At 35.4% G+C, this 23,890-nt stretch overlaps 1 protein-coding gene across 1 annotated transcript in view; it reads right to left on the bottom strand.

Annotated features, from left to right (window-relative positions):
• Positions 1-23,890, bottom strand: part of LOC140159478 (protein MON2 homolog) — a 97,267-nt gene that overhangs the window by 49,850 nt on the left and 23,527 nt on the right. Inside the window, 5 exon segments of the mRNA XM_072182965.1 lie at positions 3,282-3,412; positions 4,144-4,268; positions 5,370-5,564; positions 10,633-10,758; positions 15,348-15,460. Coding sequence (XP_072039066.1) covers positions 3,282-3,412; positions 4,144-4,268; positions 5,370-5,564; positions 10,633-10,758; positions 15,348-15,460 — 690 coding nt within the window.

Raw genomic sequence — 23,890 nt, 5'->3', positions numbered from 1 at the left:
ATTGATTGATGACATATTGGCCTTATAGGAACCAAAAGTGCCATTACTAATCTTGAAAAATAAATCCAGGACGTGTGATAGTAAATGTGATATCAAAACCCAATGTTACCTACGAATACCACTAGGATGCTTTCACTATCGCAATACTAATCAACCTAAAACAAATAGAATATTCCCATTAACGCTTTTTTCGTGTAATGTAGACCACAGGGTGTCAGGAAAATGCTAACTCAACCAGAAAATATTTGTTTTTATTTTTATAACGCGATCAATATGATCTTAGTCAATTTATGCTAGTTTATTTTTGAAAATGAAGTTTAGGTCAGTTTCTGTATTTTATTTATCAAATGAGTATGAATCAATTTACATTGTATAAAACGAATATGATATATGTTTTCAAGAATATTAGGAATTATACGCATACACCTAACGCTTTATACAATGAAAAGGTGAAGAAACCCGGTATTCAGTAGGTAACATGAGCGATTTAACAATATCTATATTGAGTTTATAGGTTTAAATTTTGCTATTATGGTAATGAATTAATAAAATGGTAGTTTTTAGATCCCTTTCAGATGGTACGTCCAAATGAATAAATGCTATTACCTTAGATCAAAAATTTTTGATGCTTTTAGCAAGATTTTGACCACTTCATTTTGATATACAAGTAGTTTTTTTTTACATAATAAATAATTGTTGAATGAATCCGTATATGGGTAATAATAGTGTCCTGGGGTACCGCTTAAAGTTTTTGACAATTAATTTCCATTGGTAGGGACACTTCATTACACATGTCATGTATTATGCTGTATTCGTAAGTAACATTTCAGTATTTGTAGGTAAGAATTAGACTTTTGGTGGATATCGCAACCAAAACTTCATTTTATAAAGCACTTTGAATGTATTATTTTCTTTATGTGCGTTTATTGATACTTTAGACCCTATCATGTATTAATAATGTCGGTTCACAACGGTTGAAAGAGGATTGAAGTAAGAAACAAAGGCACTAAAGTGACTTTAATTTGCTTAATTGCACACAAATCGCTTAAAACCGTTATTGCAGACTTGTGAAGTCCATCTTGGAGTCAGTTACGTCTTGTGGCCTTTCGTTTGAGGGCAACTACAATTAGCTTTATACCAGGGTCCATCAATGTGTTGTCTAGATCATGAGACAATGAGAACATTCGTTTTTTCCATGGTATTCGTAGGTAACCTTAGCGAAAACGTCAAAAGTTACCTTCGAATAAATCAATTTGGACACAAATTACTAAGAAACCAGGAGGTCAGTAAACATTTAAAATGAAGCACACATGACAGTTGACAAATCCAAGTATTTATCCCTTCTAATCTTCTTTGAATCTGATTTTTCTTTCAAATGAGCAGACCGTCGTCTATTTCAGTACATATTTTTCACCAAGTAAGCCGTATTCAGTTTTGCATGGTGGGCATGTATGTGAATTCGCAACTTTCATTGACATATGATTTGATAGCAAACATACAGGCCTTCGTTATGTACCAATATGGGCATTGGCATGAATGGCGGTGTTTCACAATACTGTCATGATGTCAAAGTGTATTTGTAGGTAACATTCGGTTACCGAAATTTACCTACGAATACTTGCTTTTATTGTTGACATCTCAGAAATATTTAAACGCAGGTTATTGAAACTTGGTAGAAATAAAGAGTGTATTACCCTGCACCTATTGCTTAACTATTGTTTACTATTCTCTTACTTTGTGGAAATGGCACAGCTTTTAACATGTATTCGGAGGTAATGCATATTTTTACCAAACCTACCTTTGTGCCATTTAGAATTTCTGGCAGCTAAACACAATAATAAAGATGTCCGAATGCAATGCATTTCAGTATTGGACATATCAAAGCTTGTATCAATTGCGCATTTATTAGTGATTTCCATTTTTTAAAGATATATCTAGAGCTATGAAAAATTGGATTCGTAGGAAATGTAAAAAAATACCACTCAAAAATTTATCACAAAAAATTCATAATTATGTACAAATATGTGAAAAATTGAACAGGCAATCTTTGAATTCACACCTTTCAGGAAATCAATTTAGATTCAATCCAATGACTTCTTTTCATAACTGATTTAGATGTTTTTAAAAATACTTTAAGAAATATTTTGAAAAAATGGGTAAAAATAGCATGTTTTGGGGTCTCTGTGTCTAAGTTTTTCACAGAAGGGGTCTTATTATATATATATGAAAGCGTATGATCAAGGCGAATAAACACAATACAAAAAACGAATGCCAATTGATTAATACTTTTAAGTTATGGCCCTGAACATGCCGTGTACACTTTTCGTTGGATTCGACCATATATGTAACTATGATTGACTTGACTCTGTCTACTAAAGTGTTTACAAAAAGTGACCATATATATATCAGGGCATTCACATGGACTGACAGAAGAGTTACTGTAAAAGTGGAAATTTTTGCGGTACATTAATTTTCTTGTTTTTCACACACAACACAGCTCCCGTGAAAATAAAAACAGGCGAATATGTTCTTTTAATGTCTACGTAAGAAAACTCAAAATTGTGAAATTAAAAACAAGCAATGTAGTTCAAAATCGGCAAAGCGCAAACAATTACACACACACAAATTACCACTTTTACATTACCCCGATTGACTTGTCTTTCCACTGCAGGGTTTACAATAGTGACAGTATAAAGTCCTCAGGGCATTGACACAGGTACACAGCTCACAAAGATGGACAGATTTAAGCAGACAGGCAGACAGAAAGGTACACATATAGATATATAGACACATATGTCTGTATGCACAAACAAGTTATACCGGAACTAAAGTTAGACCTGGTCTAAGCGGAATTTAGTTCTATCAGATATGATCCTTTACTATTATTTCCTTCCAATAGTAGCTAGCAAATTCTAAAGATTTTAATGCAAAGTAAAAAAATAATACAATATAACTTAAGCCAATGTAAAGGAAAATGTCTTTTCTCCTGAGACTAAGTTCCACTTAGACCCGGTCTAACTTTAGACCCGGTCTAAATCTTTTGTGCATACGGAATATAGACACAAAGACAGACACATAGACAGACGGTTAAATAGACATTGATATCTTACCTCCTTTATTTGATTGCCCTTCCACTACAGGGTGTACAAACAGTGACTTTACAAAGGCACCTACGGCATTCAGAAAGACAGAGACACAAAGAGAAAGATAGACATAACAAAGACAAGCAGACCGACATACGAACAAACAACAGAATAATTGAACAGACAAATAGATGTTACCTGATTGGTTCGATTGCCTCTCCACTACAGGGTGTACAAACAGTGACTGTATGAAGGCACCCAGGGCATTCACTATATTGGCAAATATCTTAGTTGAGTGTGGCTTCATGTCGTATGATTGACAAAAACACCTGCAAAATATGACAACCATGAGATTAATGTCAAATATTATAGACAATGAAACTACATGAAAAGATCCCCACTTTGATTCTTGCACCTGCTGTGTGTGAGTTACATCATTTAGCATAAAAGGACAATCTATGATTTTAATATGATTAAGTATGCAAAGTGTAAATAACAAGTAACTTCTTAGCATCCTTGAAGAGACTCAAATTGAACAAATGAAACCATGAAATTGAATCTGTTTGAATAAACAAGAAGCGTTTCATTGCTTTTTTACTTAATTTAGTTTCATGTTTGTTTGTATTTTCCTTACATACAAAAAATAACCCATGTCATAACAGCTGCAATAAGAGCACAGGCTTGTGCTAGCGGTACTGGTTCCAAACCAATAATGGTAAGGTTGTGGGTTCTAACCCCAGTAGTGCCAGCATTTTGTGTATTAAGACAAGACCCTTAACCTCTGATGTCTCTCTACCCAGCTGTACATGCATGTACAAATAACGTACCTGCATAATTTATTTAGCAAGCAAGATAAAACAGACTCATTGTACGGGCGGAGTGGTGAAACCCCAAAACAAGTTAATTCAAGGGAGTCTGGCTCAAATGCCAAGGAAAAAGAGAAGTTTGGGGAGAGAGACAATGGCCTAATTCTAGCAGATGTGAGGGATCCTCAAGTCCTTCTGAAGACAAAACCCCAAGTTCCTTACCTCTTTTGTATAAATGGTACATAGCTACTAACCTGAGCAGTTTTGATTGTGAGCAGAGTTTATGTAGTACTTCCAGTGCTAAGATTCTTTGCCAAAAGGACTTGTCACCTTCCATGAATTTCACTATTAGACTTAGAAATATCTCGCATTCAGTCACCTGTTTTGTAGGAAAGAATAGCATGTTATGTAGACTGCTTAGTGCCAGAAGTGGGTAAGTGCAATAGCTGCCATGTGTAGCTGCCATGTGTAGACAAGTGCAATATACTGTGTGTAAATTGTCAAATGTTCACAGGGCAGCTATTGCACTTACCCACTTTTGGCACTAAGCAGTCGATGTACTAGTTTGTGTGGGGGAGTGGGTAGGAGTATTTGTAAAGACCTACAAATGAGGAAATAGCAAGGCAACCAAGGACACCTGGCAACTGAGTATGTCCAGGGTTCTCTCTACCTACCAACAACAAAGACCATGTCACATTATATCTCAGGCTTATATCTCAGTTGGATAGTAAAAAGTCTGATGGGTCCACGGTTTGGAGCTTAACTTCGTTTGGGTGAGCAAGGTCCTTGGTTAGATGAGAAAAAGTTGTAGGTCCTCGTTTGCAGGTCTTAAGTATGTGTGTTTATGGATGGGGTGTGATGTATTGTGTGTGTAAAATATTGTGTGGGGTATACATTTGTTTTTGTGTGGGGGTGGGAGTGGGGGGTGGTGGGGTGGTGGGGTGAGTAGGTGTTCGCTGCCATATTTGTGGTAACACACCTCCAACCGTGGACACACACCTAAACATGGACTGTCCATGGTCTGTTGATGACGGAAATGTAGAAATACACTATTTAGAGCACACCCTCTCCTGATGGTATAAGAGGTGTACCCCCTTAGATAGTACCATTCCACAGTGTGTATGTCCACGGTCCACTGCAGGAATGTGTGTCCTCAATTGGATAGTACAGTGCTTTTTTTTACTTTGAATGTCCTCGTTTGGCAGTGCTTACAGGTAAGGGGGTGTGTTTGCATTCATTATCATCTTGAATTCTATACACTTGAAAAATAATGTGCAATACCTAACCAATTGATTTTAGATATTTCATTTAATAATTCATAGAATTTCATAGAATGTTGAACCTTCCCTATTGTAAAATGTGGCACAGTCACAATAAATAGTGATTTGAAGTTGCAATTCCACACTTGTACGTCTAAATTATTAAGAGAAGAGTACATTTTGTTACATTATTTCCTCTTAACCTTTAACCAGTAACTTACCAGTAGAGTGTAGTACTTATTGATGAGAACTGACACCACCCTGAGTAGTCGCATGTTGATGGGAAAAGACGGCCTCTCGGGGCTCACTGGTGGGGCAGGGGTGCTCATACCCTGCCGGTGTTTTATACTAGGTGAAAACAGCTTGATAACTAGTGGGCATACACGCTCCTTTAAAAGGAAACTAAATTCTCCATGCTGCAAAATGAAAACATCAGAAGCAGGTCAGAGTTAGACGTTGTTTGTTTGCTAGATGTACACTGATTGGAATTGAATGTTTTAACATGGCTATTGGATTTTATCTGATATCAAGTGCTACTGAAGAAAACGATCACTTGTTTATAATGCTGAAATCAATGCGTTATATTTTTCAAATTCTCAAAAGATCTTGCCGTGATGAATAAATCTCACTGTAATTCTTCTGTTATAAGGTATATTTTAATGGAAAGAACCACATTTCCTTCTCCATTCCTTCATACCCTTCTCCTCTTCTAAAACTTTCTTATTTCAAATTAAAATTGTCTGACTTCAGCCCGAATGGATCAGATGTCACATACAAAATTGTTCTTTTTAAAACAACAAGAAAATCTCTTACTACACTTTAACAGTGGGCTATTCCAGTTGAAATTCACACACCTTGTATGGAAGACATGGCCTTAAATTTCTCCCACACAGGGAGTGTGACTTTCAAATGGAGACACCCATTCAGGTAGTCACATTTAAATTTCACACTCCCTGTGTGGGATATTTAAGGTTGTGTCTTCCACACAGGGTGCATGGATCTCAACTGGAATAGCACAACCATTGGTGAATAAACCATTTGATCAAGATGATAGGATACAAACAACATGCATCTATATATGTTTTTACTAATGTAAATGTCAATCAAATCCCCTGTGACTGGTAACCACTAATATAAAACATAGTTTCTTGCCAATTTTATTTCAGAAGTTACAATATTTTACAAGGTTTGGATTTGTGGTTTAACATATGGGTGATCCAACAAGTAGTTAATCTTCAAATAGGAAAGCCATGTACAAGTGATTTACAGTTGAAAAGGAAATTATGTTTTAACATTTCAGTTTCTTAAAAATCAAATGTATGTTTTCACAATTACTTGGGTTTTAAATGGCAAAAGTGCTAATATTTACAATCTGCATGGAATTTACAAAAAATTGTTGTGAGGTGAGCTTGCTGTAATTATCACTTGTCTTTATAAAATAAATAAATAAATAAAATTTCAGATTTATATAGTGCCTTTTTCCAGGTCTTAACCTGCATTTCCCCACCCCCCTTAATTTATATTTCCCTTCCCTTCTTTTTTTGATTTGGTGGGGCGGTCTTAGAGGTGCCTGGCACCTGTTCGCTCCAGCCATTCACTGGACTTTTTAAAACAAATATTGCTCCTTTCATAATATTGTGTAATTCTTGATGTAACTTAAGTGCAATATTATATATTTTTGTGTAATTCTGTGCCAGTGATAAAGTGTAATAAATAAATAAATAAATAAATTAATTAATTAATTAAAGGATTCAAAGCGCTGTAATTCTACTGCCATGGTGAATCATCACAATCAGATCGCATCATCTAGGCCAGTTGCAGCCGAATCTGGCGCAGACCTATCCACACTTAGATTGTAACATCCACCAATTATCTGTGCAGCTCCTCAAATTCCATTGGGTGAAGGAAGTTTTTTGATAACCAAACAACTAATTTATAATACCAGTGCAGAATTGTGAAACAGGATGAAACTTGGAGGAATATGCGTCACCAAACAATGTTATAAAGAAAGTGTTAGGGTTGTCTAGATGTTAAGTGTCTTAGCAAATCTAGACTAGGATGGCATATATCATTTATTAATGAAGACTCCTCGCAACATATTTTATTAAAGAGATTTGCAGTGAGTTTGAGGCTAATTTATTTATCTCTAATGTCAGCCCAATTAATCCAATTAATATAACCTTTTCGCTACTACTTACAAACGGGAGAGGATTCTGATCAATACCATTAAAATACTAATAGAAGCAACAAAAACCACAAGCTGAAATCCCCATTACCTCCCACTGTCTTCTGGGCTGATAATATTCTATCTCTATTCATTGAAAAACAGTCTGCCTACATTGTAGTATTGTGCTCTTAAAATCAGTCTCAAGCACTATAAAGCAAGAACCTACCATTGCCCACACAAATCAACCATGACTTTTACCAAACATAGCCATGGTGTTTAAACAGGGTTGCACACCCACTATTCTGTGTCTGAATCTGGACAGTACAAGGAGGTTCTCGAACCATGAGTCTTGCCTGCTTTCACGACTGCCTGCTTTCACAATTACTTTTGGCAACAGCAGTAAAACAATAGGGATAGCGGTCCCAAGTAGGTCGTCCGAAGACATGGGAAGTGAACACCACGCATAGTAAATATTTATAGACAATTTTTGTTTCCATTTCAGCCTATTTTGACAAAAAATAGCTTATTTTCAAAATGAAACACTTTGTCTGATCCCCGTTTGTTAGTCGTTGACATATGCTACATCAGGCCTTCTCAACTACATGTAGTTTATTTGAAGTGCCAACTGGAAAATTTTAGTGATCATGAAGTGCCAACATGTCAAGGGAGGACTCTGCGAGGTACCGCGTATGCATAGTGGGAAAGGTGCAGTGATGCCTTATCAGGGGTCCAGGGGGCAGCGCCCCCGGAAGCTCATTGATTTTAAGGTTTTTCAAAGGCCCAGATTGGGTATTTTTCACCCCTTTTTTGTTCAAGATTTATGTGACAAAATTATTAAAATTACCGTGTGCTACTTCGTGCTCCACTTCGACTGACTCCAAGCGCCACAAGTGGCCTGGGCTACATTCATATAAATATCTTGGGTTTTTAAATTGAGGCTATCCTCTTCACAAAATATGTGCCAAGCCCTTTACAAATGTACACATAAATAAACAAACACACACTTAACTAACTTCACACAAGAGTGGTTGATAAATGAGATTAACATAGCATCAGCTTTTCCTAAAATCTTCCAATTTAATTATACCGGCACAAGCAAGGACATGCCCCGTCTAGTGTATGACACTAATTGATAAAACAAACTGCCAGATTGTCTACTTGTTCTCTCCTTTTTAAAGTATTGTACATTATGAATTATTAAAAAATGATACATACTTTCATTCAACCCTTCCTTTCTTTGCAAATGAAAAATATGATTTTAAGACATAATTCAAAACACTTCTAAATGGGTTGGCAAAAGCTTGTGTCTTCATTGTTGAAACAACTTTCACATCCATTACCATTTCAAAGTAGTTTTTATTAAGAACACTTCCACTATCCACTAAGAATAAGAATCTCTTGTTTTGAAACATAATATATAAACCTAGATGTACTTCAATTACAGGAAACACTGTGTGTTAGTATTAGCCGATAAAAGTTTAAAATGATACTCATCAATATCATGAAAATTACAATCCAAACAAACAAGTGTCTTGTGATTTCCTACATGTTAAGCAATTTTTGGCAACTTCTCAACTACATGTAGTTTATTTGAAGTGCCAACTGGAAAATTTTAGTGATCATGAAGTGCCAACATGTCAAGGGAGGACTCTGCGAGGTACCGCGTATGCATAGTGGGAAAGGTGCAGTGATGCCTTATCAGGGGTCCAGGGGCAGCGCCCGAAGCTCATTGATTTTAAGGTTTTTCAAAGGCCCAGATTGGGTATTTTTCACCCCTTTTTTGTTCAAGATTTATGTGACAAAATTATTAAAATTACCGTGTGCTACTTCGTGCTCCACTTCGACTGACTCCAAGCGCCACAAGTGGCCTGGGCTACATTCATATAAATATCTTGGGTTTTTAAATTGAGGCTATCCTCTTCACAAAATATGTGCCAAGCCCTTTACAAATGTACACATAAATAAACAAACACACACTTAACTAACTTCACACAAGAGTGGTTGATAAATGAGATTAACATAGCATCAGCTTTTCCTAAAATCTTCCAATTTAATTATACCGGCACAAGCAAGGACATGCCCCGTCTAGTGTATGACACTAATTGATAAAACAAACTGCCAGATTGTCTACTTGTTCTCTCCTTTTAAAGTATTGTACATTATGAATTATTAAAAAATGATACATACTTTCATTCAACCCTTCCTTTCTTTGCAAATGAAAAATATGATTTTAAGACATAATTCAAAACACTTCTAAATGGGTTGGCAAAAGCTTGTGTCTTCATTGTTGAAACAACTTTCACATCCATTACCATTTCAAAGTAGTTTTTATTAAGAACACTTCCACTATCCACTAAGAATAAGAATCTCTTGTTTTGAAACATAATATATAAACCTAGATGTACTTCAATTACAGGAAACACTGTGTGTTAGTATTAGCCGATAAAAGTTTAAAATGATACTCATCAATATCATGAAAATTACAATCCAAACAAACAAGTGTCTTGTGATTTCCTACATGTTAAGCCACATAAAAGTAATTTTTGGTTCTCGACTGGAAGATTTTCATAAATTGATTTAGTACATGTAGGGAGGTGTTTTTTTTCCTTTTTTCTTCAATGTAAAATTAGCATTGTTTTTTCAACAGTATTTGAGGAAAACAGAGTTTTTCTGGGTTTTTTTTCAAATGTGAAATTCTGAGTGATGAACCCTCTAGATTACCCTAAGAAGACTTGAAAGTGATCCTTCTTCTGTAGCAAACTTATCTTATCTGTATAATGTTTTCCTAAAGCATTCAAAAGTCATCATAAAAATCTAATCCCAGAAATTGAGGCAGTAAGAGACGAGAACCAAAAAATTATTTTTTTATGGCCGTAATAAATTACAGAGGGACTGACTGTGTGCACTCTGCATTTACACTAACACAAGTTGTAATTAAATTTCATCTTTATTAAAATTAATGACATCCGAGGACAAGCCTAAAATCATTAACTGATGTGCATGGTTTCAGTTCAGGAAGTCAATTCTGATTTGTCACAAGCCATTACAGATGGTAAATACATGTACAAAACAATAATCTTTTTTATGATGTAAATTCCCATTATAATTGCAAATTATTCAAATTTGTTTCACATGAATGATGATGAAAGTCATCACTGAAATGCTATAAAATTTCTCGAATAATTAATGAGCCATTTCTCTCTCTGTTTACCTGTAAAACAGATAATATCAATTTTGACCAAGCCAAATTCAATTACAACTTTTACCTGTCTAAATAAATCCAGTATACTTTTTCTACTTCTTAGATTAAAACTTACCCTAAGGAAGACCTGTGGAAAACTATTGAGCACAGATTCAAGCAGCTCTAATCCAAACGTCCTGGTCATCTCTGTCATACCATGTAGCCAGTATGGTTTATCGCCATTCACCAAGCAACATAGATCCTACAAAACAAAGAATATCAAATTCAAACCAGTGGCAAATAAACTTTGGTTCACCTCAAGTTCGGTAGTGATGTAGGTGCGTATTTCGCTGGTTGCAGTATCAAATTGTGAAGGTACAAGGGCGGTTTGTTGGCATGCTTACAAAAAAGCGCTGCAGTTAAGTTACTCCTATCTTTGTAACTGGATCATGGACCTTTTGGAATGATTGTACTACACGCGGTAGACTATTCGGTGGCGTAGTACACGTTAGAATATGACGGTAGTTAGGTCAACTGGCTCACACTTTCTTTGTTACGAACCACTGATCGAATTGATCACAACACGAAGCCTATCGCATATCATAATTTTGAACAGGTGTATGAGCTCAGGCTTGAACCAGTAACCAATGGTTACTAACGTGCACCACAGCAGCGAATATGTGGTGATCATAAAATAAATAATGTAGATATTTATATAGCGCTTTATGCCGTAAACAGCCTCAAAGCGCTTTACATTTATTCCGCCGTCATTGGAATACTGATCATGGTTCGGGCCTCAAAAGTGAGATCCAGTTGACAAAGTGATGATCAGATTACACATAACACTTCAATGGCAAATAATAGAGAACTCATTCTCAAAAAAAATGTCCTACACACCTCAATGGTTGTAAGACAGGTGTGATAGATCTACACAATTAAAGTTATATGGCCCATTTCACGGTTAGGCGCCACTTTTTGATTTTCAACATAATTATCTGGCCTGGTGTGTAAAAAATAATGGGGTTACAGAATTTACTGTTGGTGATTTTTCATTGTCTCTGTATGGCCTACCTCCATTAGCTTAATCGGCCTTTCTAGTTTTATCTTTCAGGGCACACAGGGGTCAGAAGTGGTCAAAAAACCACATTTCACTAGCAACCTGGAAACAGACATTTATTTTCCAATGCTGCCACTTTTAACTATGTTGAGCCTACCAGCTGCTTTTGTTGTTTTTATGTAGTGAACAAGTTGCACTATACAGCCATACATGAACAAAGTATTAGCTGTCAGTTAAACTAGCATGAGAACCATTTAAATTTCTGAATTCGGATGTGACATTTTCCGTTCACATCTATGTACCTTATTCAATGTGGAATAGATCGACTAATACTTTACATGAATGGCAAACTAGTGTGTTTTAGTAAAGTTCAGAGTCTTGTTACTATTTGTTGAACAAATTACACTTGTTGCTCTTAATATGTAGATACAGCGATATTTTGAATTTTTGCCAACAAATTCCGTTCACAATTTTGTCACATCCGATTAATTTTCCAAATAGTATAATTTATTAACAAAATGTGGCAGAATTTTTCTCCTTGATTTTAAAAATCTCCTGCTATGAGCTATCTAATGACACCATTTAATGAAAACTCCTTCATCAACTTAGCTTGCAGATGTCATTTCAAAGTTTCCGTTCACATGTGTCACATCCATGGTACCTGTCACATCCAAAATAGTTTCTTCAAAGAACTAAGACAGGAATGGGACTAGGATGCCAGTTTGAAGTTATTTCATTACAGGTTTGTGGGGGATCAAAAGGCACAACAAATCTTTAATTCAGTATGCCTTCTTTAATTGTGACAGGAGATTCAAAAAGCTTCAATTTCCGTTCACATGTCACATCCTCAAAATTAGTAGTTTTAGGCCAAAATACTTAAACAACATGATATTTGACTTTCTAAAATAGGTTTATTATTTTGTACATGTCATATATGATTATTTCAAAGCTTTGTCTTTGTCTTTAGAGGACAGTTTTGTATACAATTTACAGAAGCGGATGTGACATTTTCAATTGTGAACGGAACATTTCAGTAAATTATAAACATTTTGCTTGTCAAAAATATAAAGGGTCAGGAAAAACGTTTTAGCATTGCTCAATTCAATAGAATCTCACAAAATATATGTGTTAGAAGTGCCCAAAGCTTATATTTTTGACAAGCAAACTGTTTATCATAATGAAACATTCCGTTCACAATTGAAAATGTCACATCCACTTCTATAAATTGTAAACAATGTTTTAAAATGAACACTAACACAGGTTGATATGTTTCAATATATCCCATTTAATTCACTGAGTGTGTGAAAACTCTTTGAATCATTATTTTCTGAAACATACTCTGCTTTACAGTGTGTGGTTTCCGTTCACATTGACATCAGTCACATCCAAAATTGCACAAACATCAGAATCTTGAATTTGACCTGTGTTTTCAAACTGGCTGATATTATTTGTGAACATTACCCATATTATGACCTTCAAAGCTGTGGAATATCAGAGTCATTCATTGATTATTAAAATTGTTGAGTAAACCTTTTCATGTCAATTTCCCTTTTTTATCACAAAAATTACATTAAAGTGGCCATAAATTTGTCATTACACAACAAAATTTGCCCAAATTTGGTCAGAAGGAGCCTATGACATACTCGTTTATTTTAAATATCTATGATATATGTATTGGACAGTCAAAGTATAAATATACACTACTCAATATTGATCAAATTTGTTAAAAATTACATAACATGAGATAATAAATCATAATTTTCTTCAAGAAGTAGCGAGATTTAAGCTGGGAAATGATATTTTTATGAAAATCTGGTCTTATTTGGAAAAGAAAACCCCTATTTAATTAAATTTAATCCATTTTGAAAATTTCGAGTTTTTTTCACTTAAAGTGGCGCCTAACCGTGAAATGGGCCATATACCTTTTACTGTTAAGTTGATTGTTAGGCTGATTTCAACATGTGGCTAAAAAAAGTGAACCTTATGTGAATTTTTAGGCTGTTGTTCTGTAAACAAAGTTAAAGTGGGGCCTTTTTATACAGATTGGCATTTTGGACTTCTTGCACCCCCACAGCCCCCCATGGCTCTGGTTGGGTATTCCCTTCCATGTGGGTCAAATGACAGAATCAGACAGAAACAAAATATGGACAACAAATTTGAGTCTGCACATAAAAGGGACATTGTGCTTAATATAACAAAACACTGTCGATCAATTCACTGTTATTAGATTACAAAATAAAGCCATGTCTACATTGAAAAATAATAGAAATCCCACGAAGTTTGCAATTTGCAAATTTGGACTCAAAAACAATTTCCTTTATTTAAAAACCTTGTTGACACTACATATTAGTCCGACTAATTGTCATGACTAGTTTGTTCAAATATGTATGTGTACAAACAAAATGATTCATATCTTAAAATATTTCAAATCTTCTGTTAAATACCTAAAATATCTTGCCAAAGAAAATCTTGCAAATCTGTAAAACATTAACTGCCAATAAAGTTTATTTATTTTACTCATTTGTTTTAAAGGTACATTGTACTTATCAGTGTTCCCAGCGAAATTATGAACAAATAACAATGTGTAGGAATTGCATAAAAATGACGGATAAGTCAATAAAATTATCATTAGGTTATTTTTCCCCCATATACAAAATTTAGCAAAGACAAAGAAAATGTGTCAGTGTTGATAAATATGTGACATTTTAACCTTTTTATGTCATGTTCAGTCACTTGCAAGGTAATTTAGCACATCCATTCTTTACAAAATTCTTTGCAATGATAGCAATAGTGCCAACACCTCACAATATAATAGCCACAGAGATATTTCTGCACCACAGAGTTGATCAACATGCGGTTTATAACAAAAAGAATGAAAAAAAATCAAAAAATCAAGGGGTTAGTGCAGTGGTTGCTAAACTGTGGGTCGCTACCCTTTTAGGGGCCACAGCCTCTTCCAAAAGGAGTTGCGAGACTTGCCGGAAAAACTACAGAGTACCATCGTATTGGTCATGTAATCCATTTTGACCACTTAAGCATTGAAATTGCAAATCTGTGCACGCTTCACATGCATTTGTCCCGGTAACGTCATTCTGGTAGCCACTCAGCGGGACAACTTGGAAATTGCGCACAATTCTATTTTGCCCGGTATGCCGTTGAGAAGTTTTGGAAAGTAACAGCATTTGTATTATGCTATTTGTCGTGCCATATTATTCTTATGAAATTTGGGAAAAAAAGTTTGGGAAGCCATGGGTTAGTGTTAGTGCAAAAGATGTGATCTGCAATAGCTGCCCTATAGACATTTGATAATTTCTGCATTATATAACTGTATATGTCTAAAAAAAATGACATCTGGCAGCTATTGCATATGGGACCTTCTAGCGCTATTAAACCCCACGTAATGTACTTTCAAGTAATCAGTACCATTTGTAGAATATAAGCATTAATCATGCTACCAAAACCTAAGATACACCCACCGGGATCAATAACAGATTTAATTACTGATTCAAAGCAAACTTGGTAATAAATAATTCATTGCATTTGCAACACAAACTATATTTAGTTCATGCAATTACGCTTTAAATTCGGTTGCAAATTAAATGCATCCCATTACATACTGTTATACATTTAAGGCAATAGGACCGACAGGATTAGTGAACTAAATATATTATGTATGGATACAACGCTTGATTTCTGGAGGAGGATGGTGTGGTAGTAGTTCTCCCTGAAATCTACTGTAATTATAGTAAATTTCTAGAACCCTTTGATTGCAAGTAAAGCAATTGTATACAAACCTGGAAGAGGAGGTACGCATCGGTGGCACATGGTCGTAATGTTTTTGGTGCTTCTTTGCTTACTGTGCTGCTGGTCTTTAGCTTATCTAGATCAACTTCAACCTCAGCACCATCTGAAAACAAGAACAAAATCATAGCTTACACATTACGATGCAACATTACAAGAATAAAACTGCATGCCTGTAAAATTATTATTTTTTATTGAGCCGTCAAGATTTCTTCCTACCATGTGGCTGATTGAAGCTATCATTGTACAATTATAAACACCCACTCCCATGCACACCCCTCCCCACCCCACCTATCCAACACCTGGCAGTCAGGCACACCCCCACATAGCACATACACACTTATGTGATGCGATCAGATAAAATGAGTCGTTTGTAGCTAAAAATTTGAATACAACATAAAAACATCTCTCTGGAACTGTAAATCCAATTCTGGTGAGTTTGTCAATGTGTTAAATGAGATAAAAAATTAAATAAACAATTTAACTTGATTTCTACAAATGATTCACTTTGCCTGGTTGATTAAATTATAAACTTAAGGTAAATGAACTATATATTAACACATCAATCAAATATGTACATAATGACCCAAGATTGTCCATTTGGTCTGTTTAACAAACGTTATATGAAGAAGTCAGATAGAGCATGTCTGATTAAATGGCGGCCTTCAATTAAATCAATACCTTATAGGCCATCTATAACCAGGGATGTGTGCTCCAATCATTTTTCTACTGTAATATCTGCACTGCATTTTTATAACCACATTTTGAGCATGTACATGTACCGGTACTTCCAAACTCGCATGAAATCAGAAGTAGAAATATGTTTGAAACTGGCCCCAGCGTTTGGAACCTTGAATCATATTTGATAAGCATTTTAAAACCTTAACAACTCTTTAAAAGCACCGACTGGTGACAATTTCAACCTACAAAACTACATCTGCATGTGAATTAATAATTCAAAAGTCATCTTGGATTTCTTAATTCATTTAGTGTCATCAGAGAGATTGTGAGGTCAAACCATACTTGTTTGTAAATGGCTGCTAATGTCTGGGTTTTTTTATACTCAAGAAGTGGGGTTGGGCACACCATCCACTTGTTTTGCCTGGCCATTTTGTCTATATCCCATACATATGTCCCCCTCCTTCATACACATTCCCCCAGCCCCATTTATTAAAGAGTTATCAATACACATTTTGTACTCAAATGATTATGCTTTAAAAAGGTTTATATAATTTTGAACATGAACACTTTCTATCTACAAGGCATTTTGGTTGTAGCTGGAAATATTTGCTTTCCTCATCCACCACCACATCTGCACTCATCACAAATTATTACCAATATCATATGATATAGGCCTACATTGTAATATATGCACTTTTACTGGTGCAAATGAGTAACAAAAGGTTTATTTTACCAGTCCTACATTATAGTAAGCAATTTAGGATTAATTAATTGGTTTTTAGGTATATTTTCCCCATTTTGCAAGACTTTTACTCCAATGAAATCTTTACTAACAGGTTATCAGATGACATGTACAGAGATGAGCAAGAAGATGTCTTCTATTATACCCATGATATGAGATAGAGGACACTTTGTTCCACTGATCTAGTTTACTGGCTCTCAATTACCTCCCTCCCTCCCCTAAGGAACCAATCTAAATATGCACTAGAAATAGCACTTCTTTATTCCACCAGACTAGCACAGATTTCCTCAATGGGATTATGTGTGGCACTTCAATAGGATTGTGGTTTTATATTAATTACCAGAGTGCTGCATTCACTAGGGTGATGTCATAAATAACTCTTCAATGGCAAATAATAAAATGAATCAGAATGAATGAATGAATGAATGAATGAATGAAGGAAGGAAGGAAGGAAGACATTTTACAGGCATGAGAATGGCTTTTTTGAAAACTGCCTGAAAAAGCGTGTGAATTTGGCCTTAAAAAGGCCCAAAACAGGCTGAAAAAAAATTAATAAAAATATGTAAATTTGGACAAAACGGCCTGAATTCAGGCAAAAGCCTGAAAATTTGTATGCCTGATAAAAAAATTAAAAATAATGAAATTTAAATTTAAATTTAAAAAGTAAAAAAAAAAAAAAAACCAAGCAAATAAATAAATATATTAATTAATAAATATGTCATTTGTGACTGATGCAATTGAATCGGTACCCTTTTCTTGTTTCCAACGCAAGGGTATGACTGCTCATTAACTGAAGTCGGCTCTAGAGATTGACTCGTTTGTCAAAACAACTAAACATCCTCACCAAATTCCAGGAATTGAAAGATCAAACATCCAAGTCTACTCTAATGTCATCCTTTTCAATCTTTAGTTTTCTTCCTGCCATGATGTATTTTTCACTGTTTTTTACATTTGCATTTTGTAAATTGTCATGATTAAAAAAAAAACATAAAAAAAACTGAATAGGCTACTTCATATTTTGAAATTCTAATCTGCAGCTGAAACTCGCATTATTTAATGCCAACATTTATACGATACATTTGTCAATAGTTCACAGATAACAGTATACCTTTAACCATGTTGCATCATTATATCACTAACTACTACATGTAGTTCAGATTGGTGCTCCAAGCTGTAATTAGGCATGCTATAAGTAATCATTATTGGTGCTCTCATGAAATTTCCTCTGAGCAAGGAGAACCACCCACTTTGCCTACCTGGCTATATTACTCATTCACTCTGCCAATAGTGTTACATGGTATTTTTCAGTGATGAATTTTTCACACTTTGGTTATTTTTTAAATCTTCCTTTTTATTACTATTATTTTACAATGTAGCTAATTAAAATAAGCTAAATTTAGATTTTCCTATGTAGAGCTGTAGGCATACAGTAATTCTGTGTTTTGGAAATTCACATTGCTTGCTTGGAGGTACATAAAATCAAACAATGAAATCACAGAAGTATAAACATTACTTATGTAGTATTAACCTGACGGTATTTCCATTGATATCAGTCGGCACTGGAGAAACTAGCATCTTGAAGCCAAGCGAGTAAATTTTGCAGAATTAATCACTACTGAGTTACCGTAATTTACTATCAGGGGTATATAATATACATAGAATGTGTAGGAGAGACTGTACTTTCCTTGTATAATGCTGGCTTACAATAATGGCAAACAGTTGGACTGTATATATAGCTTGAAATGATTTTTTTGAAAGAAAAGTAAAAAAAGAGGGAGAAAAAGGGAATTGTTTCATTATTTATGGTTTATGTGTGTGAATGTTGTGGAAATGCTACACGGCATTATGGCTGATCTTTCAGAAACTACACACATTTAGAAAATGTCTACATTGTTGGAGATTTAACTGCGCCGTCTGATATTCAATTACCTTTAGCTTCATTAATCTTTTAATTCTCATTAGCCACAGTGCAACAACCCACCACCATCATTCTTTAGGGATTAGTGAGAAGATTGGGACAATAATTTATCACAACATTTATCTGAGAGAAAGAGAGAGGGGAAGAGGGGGGGGGGGGGAGAAAGAGACACATGGAAAGACAGACAGATAGAGATAGTAAGGGATGGAGACACACAGATGAGTGCACATCTGTAAATAGGAATCAACTAATACCTTCTGGGCAATATATCAGTGTTTCACTAACAGTGGAAGGGGGCATTTTCCCCCTCCCCTCAATATTTTTCAATACATATTCTAAATGTTGACATTACCCACCAAGTTTCATGCCCATATGATAGTTTTTACTAATTTGACCTCAGATGACCCCAAAATGACCTTCCAAAAATTTGGCTCTAAATGTAGCCTGTACCCACTAAGGTTCATGCCTATCCAACAGTGTTTACTAATTTGACCTCAGATGACCCCTAGTGACCCCAAAATGACCCTCCAAAATTTTGGCTCTATATGTTGATTATGTCTACCAAGTGTCCTGCCCATGTGACTGTTTGTACTAATTTGACCTAAGATGACCCCTGGATGACCTTGGATGACCCCAAAATGACCATCCAAATATTTGGCTCTAAATGTTGACTGTACCCACCAAATTTCATGCCCATACGACACTTTTTACTAATTTGACCTCAGATGACCCCTGGGTGACCCTGGATGACCCCAAAATGACCTTCCAAAAATGTGTATCTAAATGGTGACTGCACCCACCAAGTTTCATGCCCATACAACAGTTGTTACTAATTTGACCTCAGATGACCCCTGAGTGACCCCAGATGACCCCAAAATGTCCTTCCAAAACTTTGCTCTAAATGTTGACTGTACCTATCAAGTTTCATGGCCATACGACAGTTTTTACTAATTTGACCTCAGATGACCCCTGGATGACCTCAGGTGACCTTGACCCCCTAACCAATACAAACATGTTCTGCCTGGGGTCAAGATGCACCCACCCACCAAGTTTGAGGAACGTGCGACCCCTCTAGTCTCTGAGAAAAGAGGTAAATAAGGAAAATGGGCCCCCGACCTCAAATGACCTTTTACCTAAGTATATGACCTTGAACCTCACCCCAAAAAAGTAGCCAGAGTTTCTGACCATGACCCACATATCCTGAAAATCTGAAGTCAATCCGTCCATCCATGCCCGAGATATAGCCTCCGGACGGAAGGACGGAAGCATGGACATTGCAAAAACAGTATGCCTCGCGGTGGAGGCATAAAAAACAGATGGGGTGTTAATTAGAGAGGTGTTTAATAGATAAAACTAAGGTACATATAGATAGAGAAATAGAGAGAAAGTAGAACACAGACAGAGAGAGACCTATATAGAGAAACAAACAAACAAACAAACAAACAAACAAACAGACAGCAGGGACTGCCTTTTGAGGAGAGCGAGAGCAATCACTCTCTACTGCTCTCCTTAAATCTGGTATGAGAGAGTGATTTTTAGATCTCCTTAGCATGCTTAGTTGACCATTTTTTCCTATTGTAAATGCTCTAAAACAGCTCTCCTTGAAGGCTACGGTCTCTGAGACAGTCACAAGAGAGTTTGCACACATCACCTTTAATTTCCATATTTAGTTCATAACCGAAATATCACCAAAATTCAACTAAAAGTCACTGAATTGGACTACAGGAGTTAATATTCAATCTCCAATTTTATCCACACCCAAACACCTTGGTCCCATCATAAATGCTGGATTGCACATCAAGCCAGACTATCAGGAGGTATTGTGTTTAAGCCACTAATATAAGCTGAATGAATTAACACATATCACATAATTGTGTCTCAATGACATTTGGCAATGTTTTTTATTGAGAAATTATAAAAACACCTGACAAAATTGGGTTAATAAGTGGCAAAAGCATTATTACATTTTCAACACGATCCAGACAAATATGACATTCATTTATTACAACTGTGAATCAAGGATACACTGCATAATTATATTGAATATAGAGCCACCAAATGCTGCTTGTGGGCATGTGAAAATGACATTTCGGAGCTTTTTCCAAATGTATCTTAAAATCTTGATCTGAAAGCGAGTTAAGGTTATGAATGTCATATTCTACAGTGCTCATGTTCTATTTTTGAAAGACAGAGTAAAATTGGGGCTGTCATGAAATGTCATTATGTTGTATTATATAGGGCCCATATTCAGTGTGTTTGCACAATGTTTTATTTATGACATCATGAATACAGATAGTGTACATACACAATGTAAAACTGGGTCTGTTTACATGTAGTGCAATAAAAGCCCTGAAAATTGATCTGTAAAAGTCAGCTAACTATTTAATAACATGATGTCTTTTTTTTTATCTCAAACTTGAAATGTAGGACCCTAGGCTACGCAGACTACATAATGGCAATGTAATTATTGCCAAACTTCAATAAAACATACCTCATGGTTGGAAGCCGACACAGACAGAAATGCTTGAAACTGTTTCAACATTGCCTCAAAATGTATATATCCCTATACTTGTGTACAGGGAAGATCTAAGGTAGCTACTTGAAATAAAGCCTGATTATTTGGCAAAACAAGATCATTTTTTCCCTGCTTACAGCGCCTAATCAATTTTAATACATGTACATCGACTTCATAAAGCATACATGTACCTCAGGTGGATATACATTATCTACCTCAGTGCACACATATTTTATTACACACAAGTACATGTATGATTCATAATTAAATTTGAATTAATTCACACCTGATATAAGAATAACCAATAATAAAATGATTTCAAATCAATCAATGTATGTCACCATTTCAAGCTCTACAGAGCAAAAAAATGGGCCACTCAATAAACATTTCAGTGCGAGTGCGTGATTGATCATATCAATTTGTGCACGGTTGGAAAATTAGGATGCTATGTTCTATTAAAATCATATGCATGGTTGGAACCAACATGTAACATTTTCAACTTCATGCTACATGAACATGCTAAGCACAGTGGAAAATGTTATATGGGTATGCAAATCATTTTATAATAACAGGAGTACTAAGTTCAAAGATAGCTTAAATTTAACACATTTTCACTGCCTGGGAACAAATCTAGCCCATCTTAAACTCTTCCGACTCCTTTGAGTCATTCGACTGTATAAGGTTTATGTTTGCTTGTTTACTTGTTTGTTTATTGGGGAGTTTGTATACAGGAAGTATCCCTCATTTTCTACACCTCACATCTCAGGTTGTAGCAAAATCACTATAAGCATTTGTGCAGCTATTTTATGAAACCCAATCATTTCTTGTTTCTGTTTTAAGGGCAAACAAATACACATTTTTTATTCTTTACCAAAAGCAACCATCAAATCACAATGATACCATTTTGACTATCTATGACATACTGTTTTGTAAAATCAACACATTTCCTCCATCCTCTTCAAATTCCTTCCTCTCTAAAAATGCATCTTTGGAAAGCCTCAAGCAATTGGTAAAATCTGTATTCCACCTAATAAGAGACCCTCCTCTAATCAGTGCCCCTTTTAAGTAACAACTGTGTAAGCACCCTCTTTTCAATGCACTAGTACAACTAAATTACATCTTAATGTCTAAATAAACTTATTTTCTAAACCTTTCAGTTAAAGATATTAGGTTGATTATGATTTGACTTCAGATGCACTGTATTTTTGTAACCACCTGTAAATTTCATTTCATAATTAGGCAAAAATGGTAGTGAGATTTAAAAAAAAATTAACTATGCACATAGATAAATACATATACGCAACATGCATGAACACACTCTCTCCTCGTATACATGTATGACAATATAGTGCTTTGTAAAATCAACACATACAAACACACCCCTGCCTGTAAGCACCTCAAAACGATGACTGAAATTGTGTAACCGCCAACCGTGGACACCAAGTTTCAGCACTCAGCAGTGAGTCGCCTTACCGTGTGACATGGTACTATCCAATCGGGGACATCGCAATATAAATTGTGCTCTAAATAGCCTTTTTACGTTATTTTCATCATACTGCACCCCCTTAGGAACCGTGGACGTCCACGGTTGGAAGTGTGTCCTCGGTTGAAGGTGTGTCCTCGGTTGAAGGTGTGTAAACTTAAGATTGGGCTCGTTTGAAGGCACAGGCTCACATGTACATTTTGTACATTCCCACACACCAACACATACACATCTGACAGGAATACCTAAATAGATTTGGTCTATCATTCTTGTAAACCTAGATGAAATAAACCCATTGCCAAGACTTGATTGAGGGATTAGACATCTTATATTCTGTAAGCTGTATGTACATGAATCCCTATCTTGATACTAGGCAGTGTATGCTTACATGAAGGTATAATACCATAGTTTCCATTAAACAGAATATTATACCCATTTAAGCTTTCAACCCAGGACTTCATGTTGTCAACACCTGTACCTATCCTATTCAGCCATGTGGATCTTTTAATATTGACCAGACAAATTGAAACTTGTTATTGACTGTAATTTTGATGGTATCAAATAGCTTGGTCAGAACATCTCATGACCAGTTGATAAAATAAGTCAAACAAATAATAATACTGCAAAGATGATCTTTGATGTACTCATTCTATTAGACCCATTAGTTGCTGAAAATCGGAAAATTCAGAGGTGACTGTGAACTATTTTTCCCATTGACTTCAGTTATAATAAATAGAAATTTTATTGCGGATTGCAAAAATGCAAATGGTAATATTCATAACTTTTGAATTCAAACACTTGATCTCTGGTTTTAATTTCAATTAATTTCTTCCCTTTAGTATTATGTTGAATTATTAACATCTCAAATTTATCTATTCTGAACAAGAGCTTCAATTCCTATGTGTATAATCCCAGACATCTTGCATCTCCTTGTTATCATGTAAAAACAACAGCCTGGCTGGCTGGCCAGTCACTCCAAGGCCTCATGACCCATTACAGCTTGCCTTTCTTACTTTAACAAAATTAGTGACCAACACTCAGTATTCTCACCTGCCACATCATCCTAACTTATTACAAGGTGTCCCAATAAAAGTACGCCCAAACAATTGATTTCTTCATAATGTTTTTGGCTTAAATAACATGTTTCAACTGTGTACGTAGTAAACACTCAGTGTACATGTTAGCTACTCTTCTTCC

Source organism: Amphiura filiformis, chromosome 8, assembly GCF_039555335.1.
Source record: "Amphiura filiformis chromosome 8, Afil_fr2py, whole genome shotgun sequence".
NCBI classification, from domain to species: domain Eukaryota; kingdom Metazoa; phylum Echinodermata; class Ophiuroidea; order Amphilepidida; family Amphiuridae; genus Amphiura; species Amphiura filiformis.
This window is presented reverse-complemented; position numbering and strand designations above follow the sequence as displayed.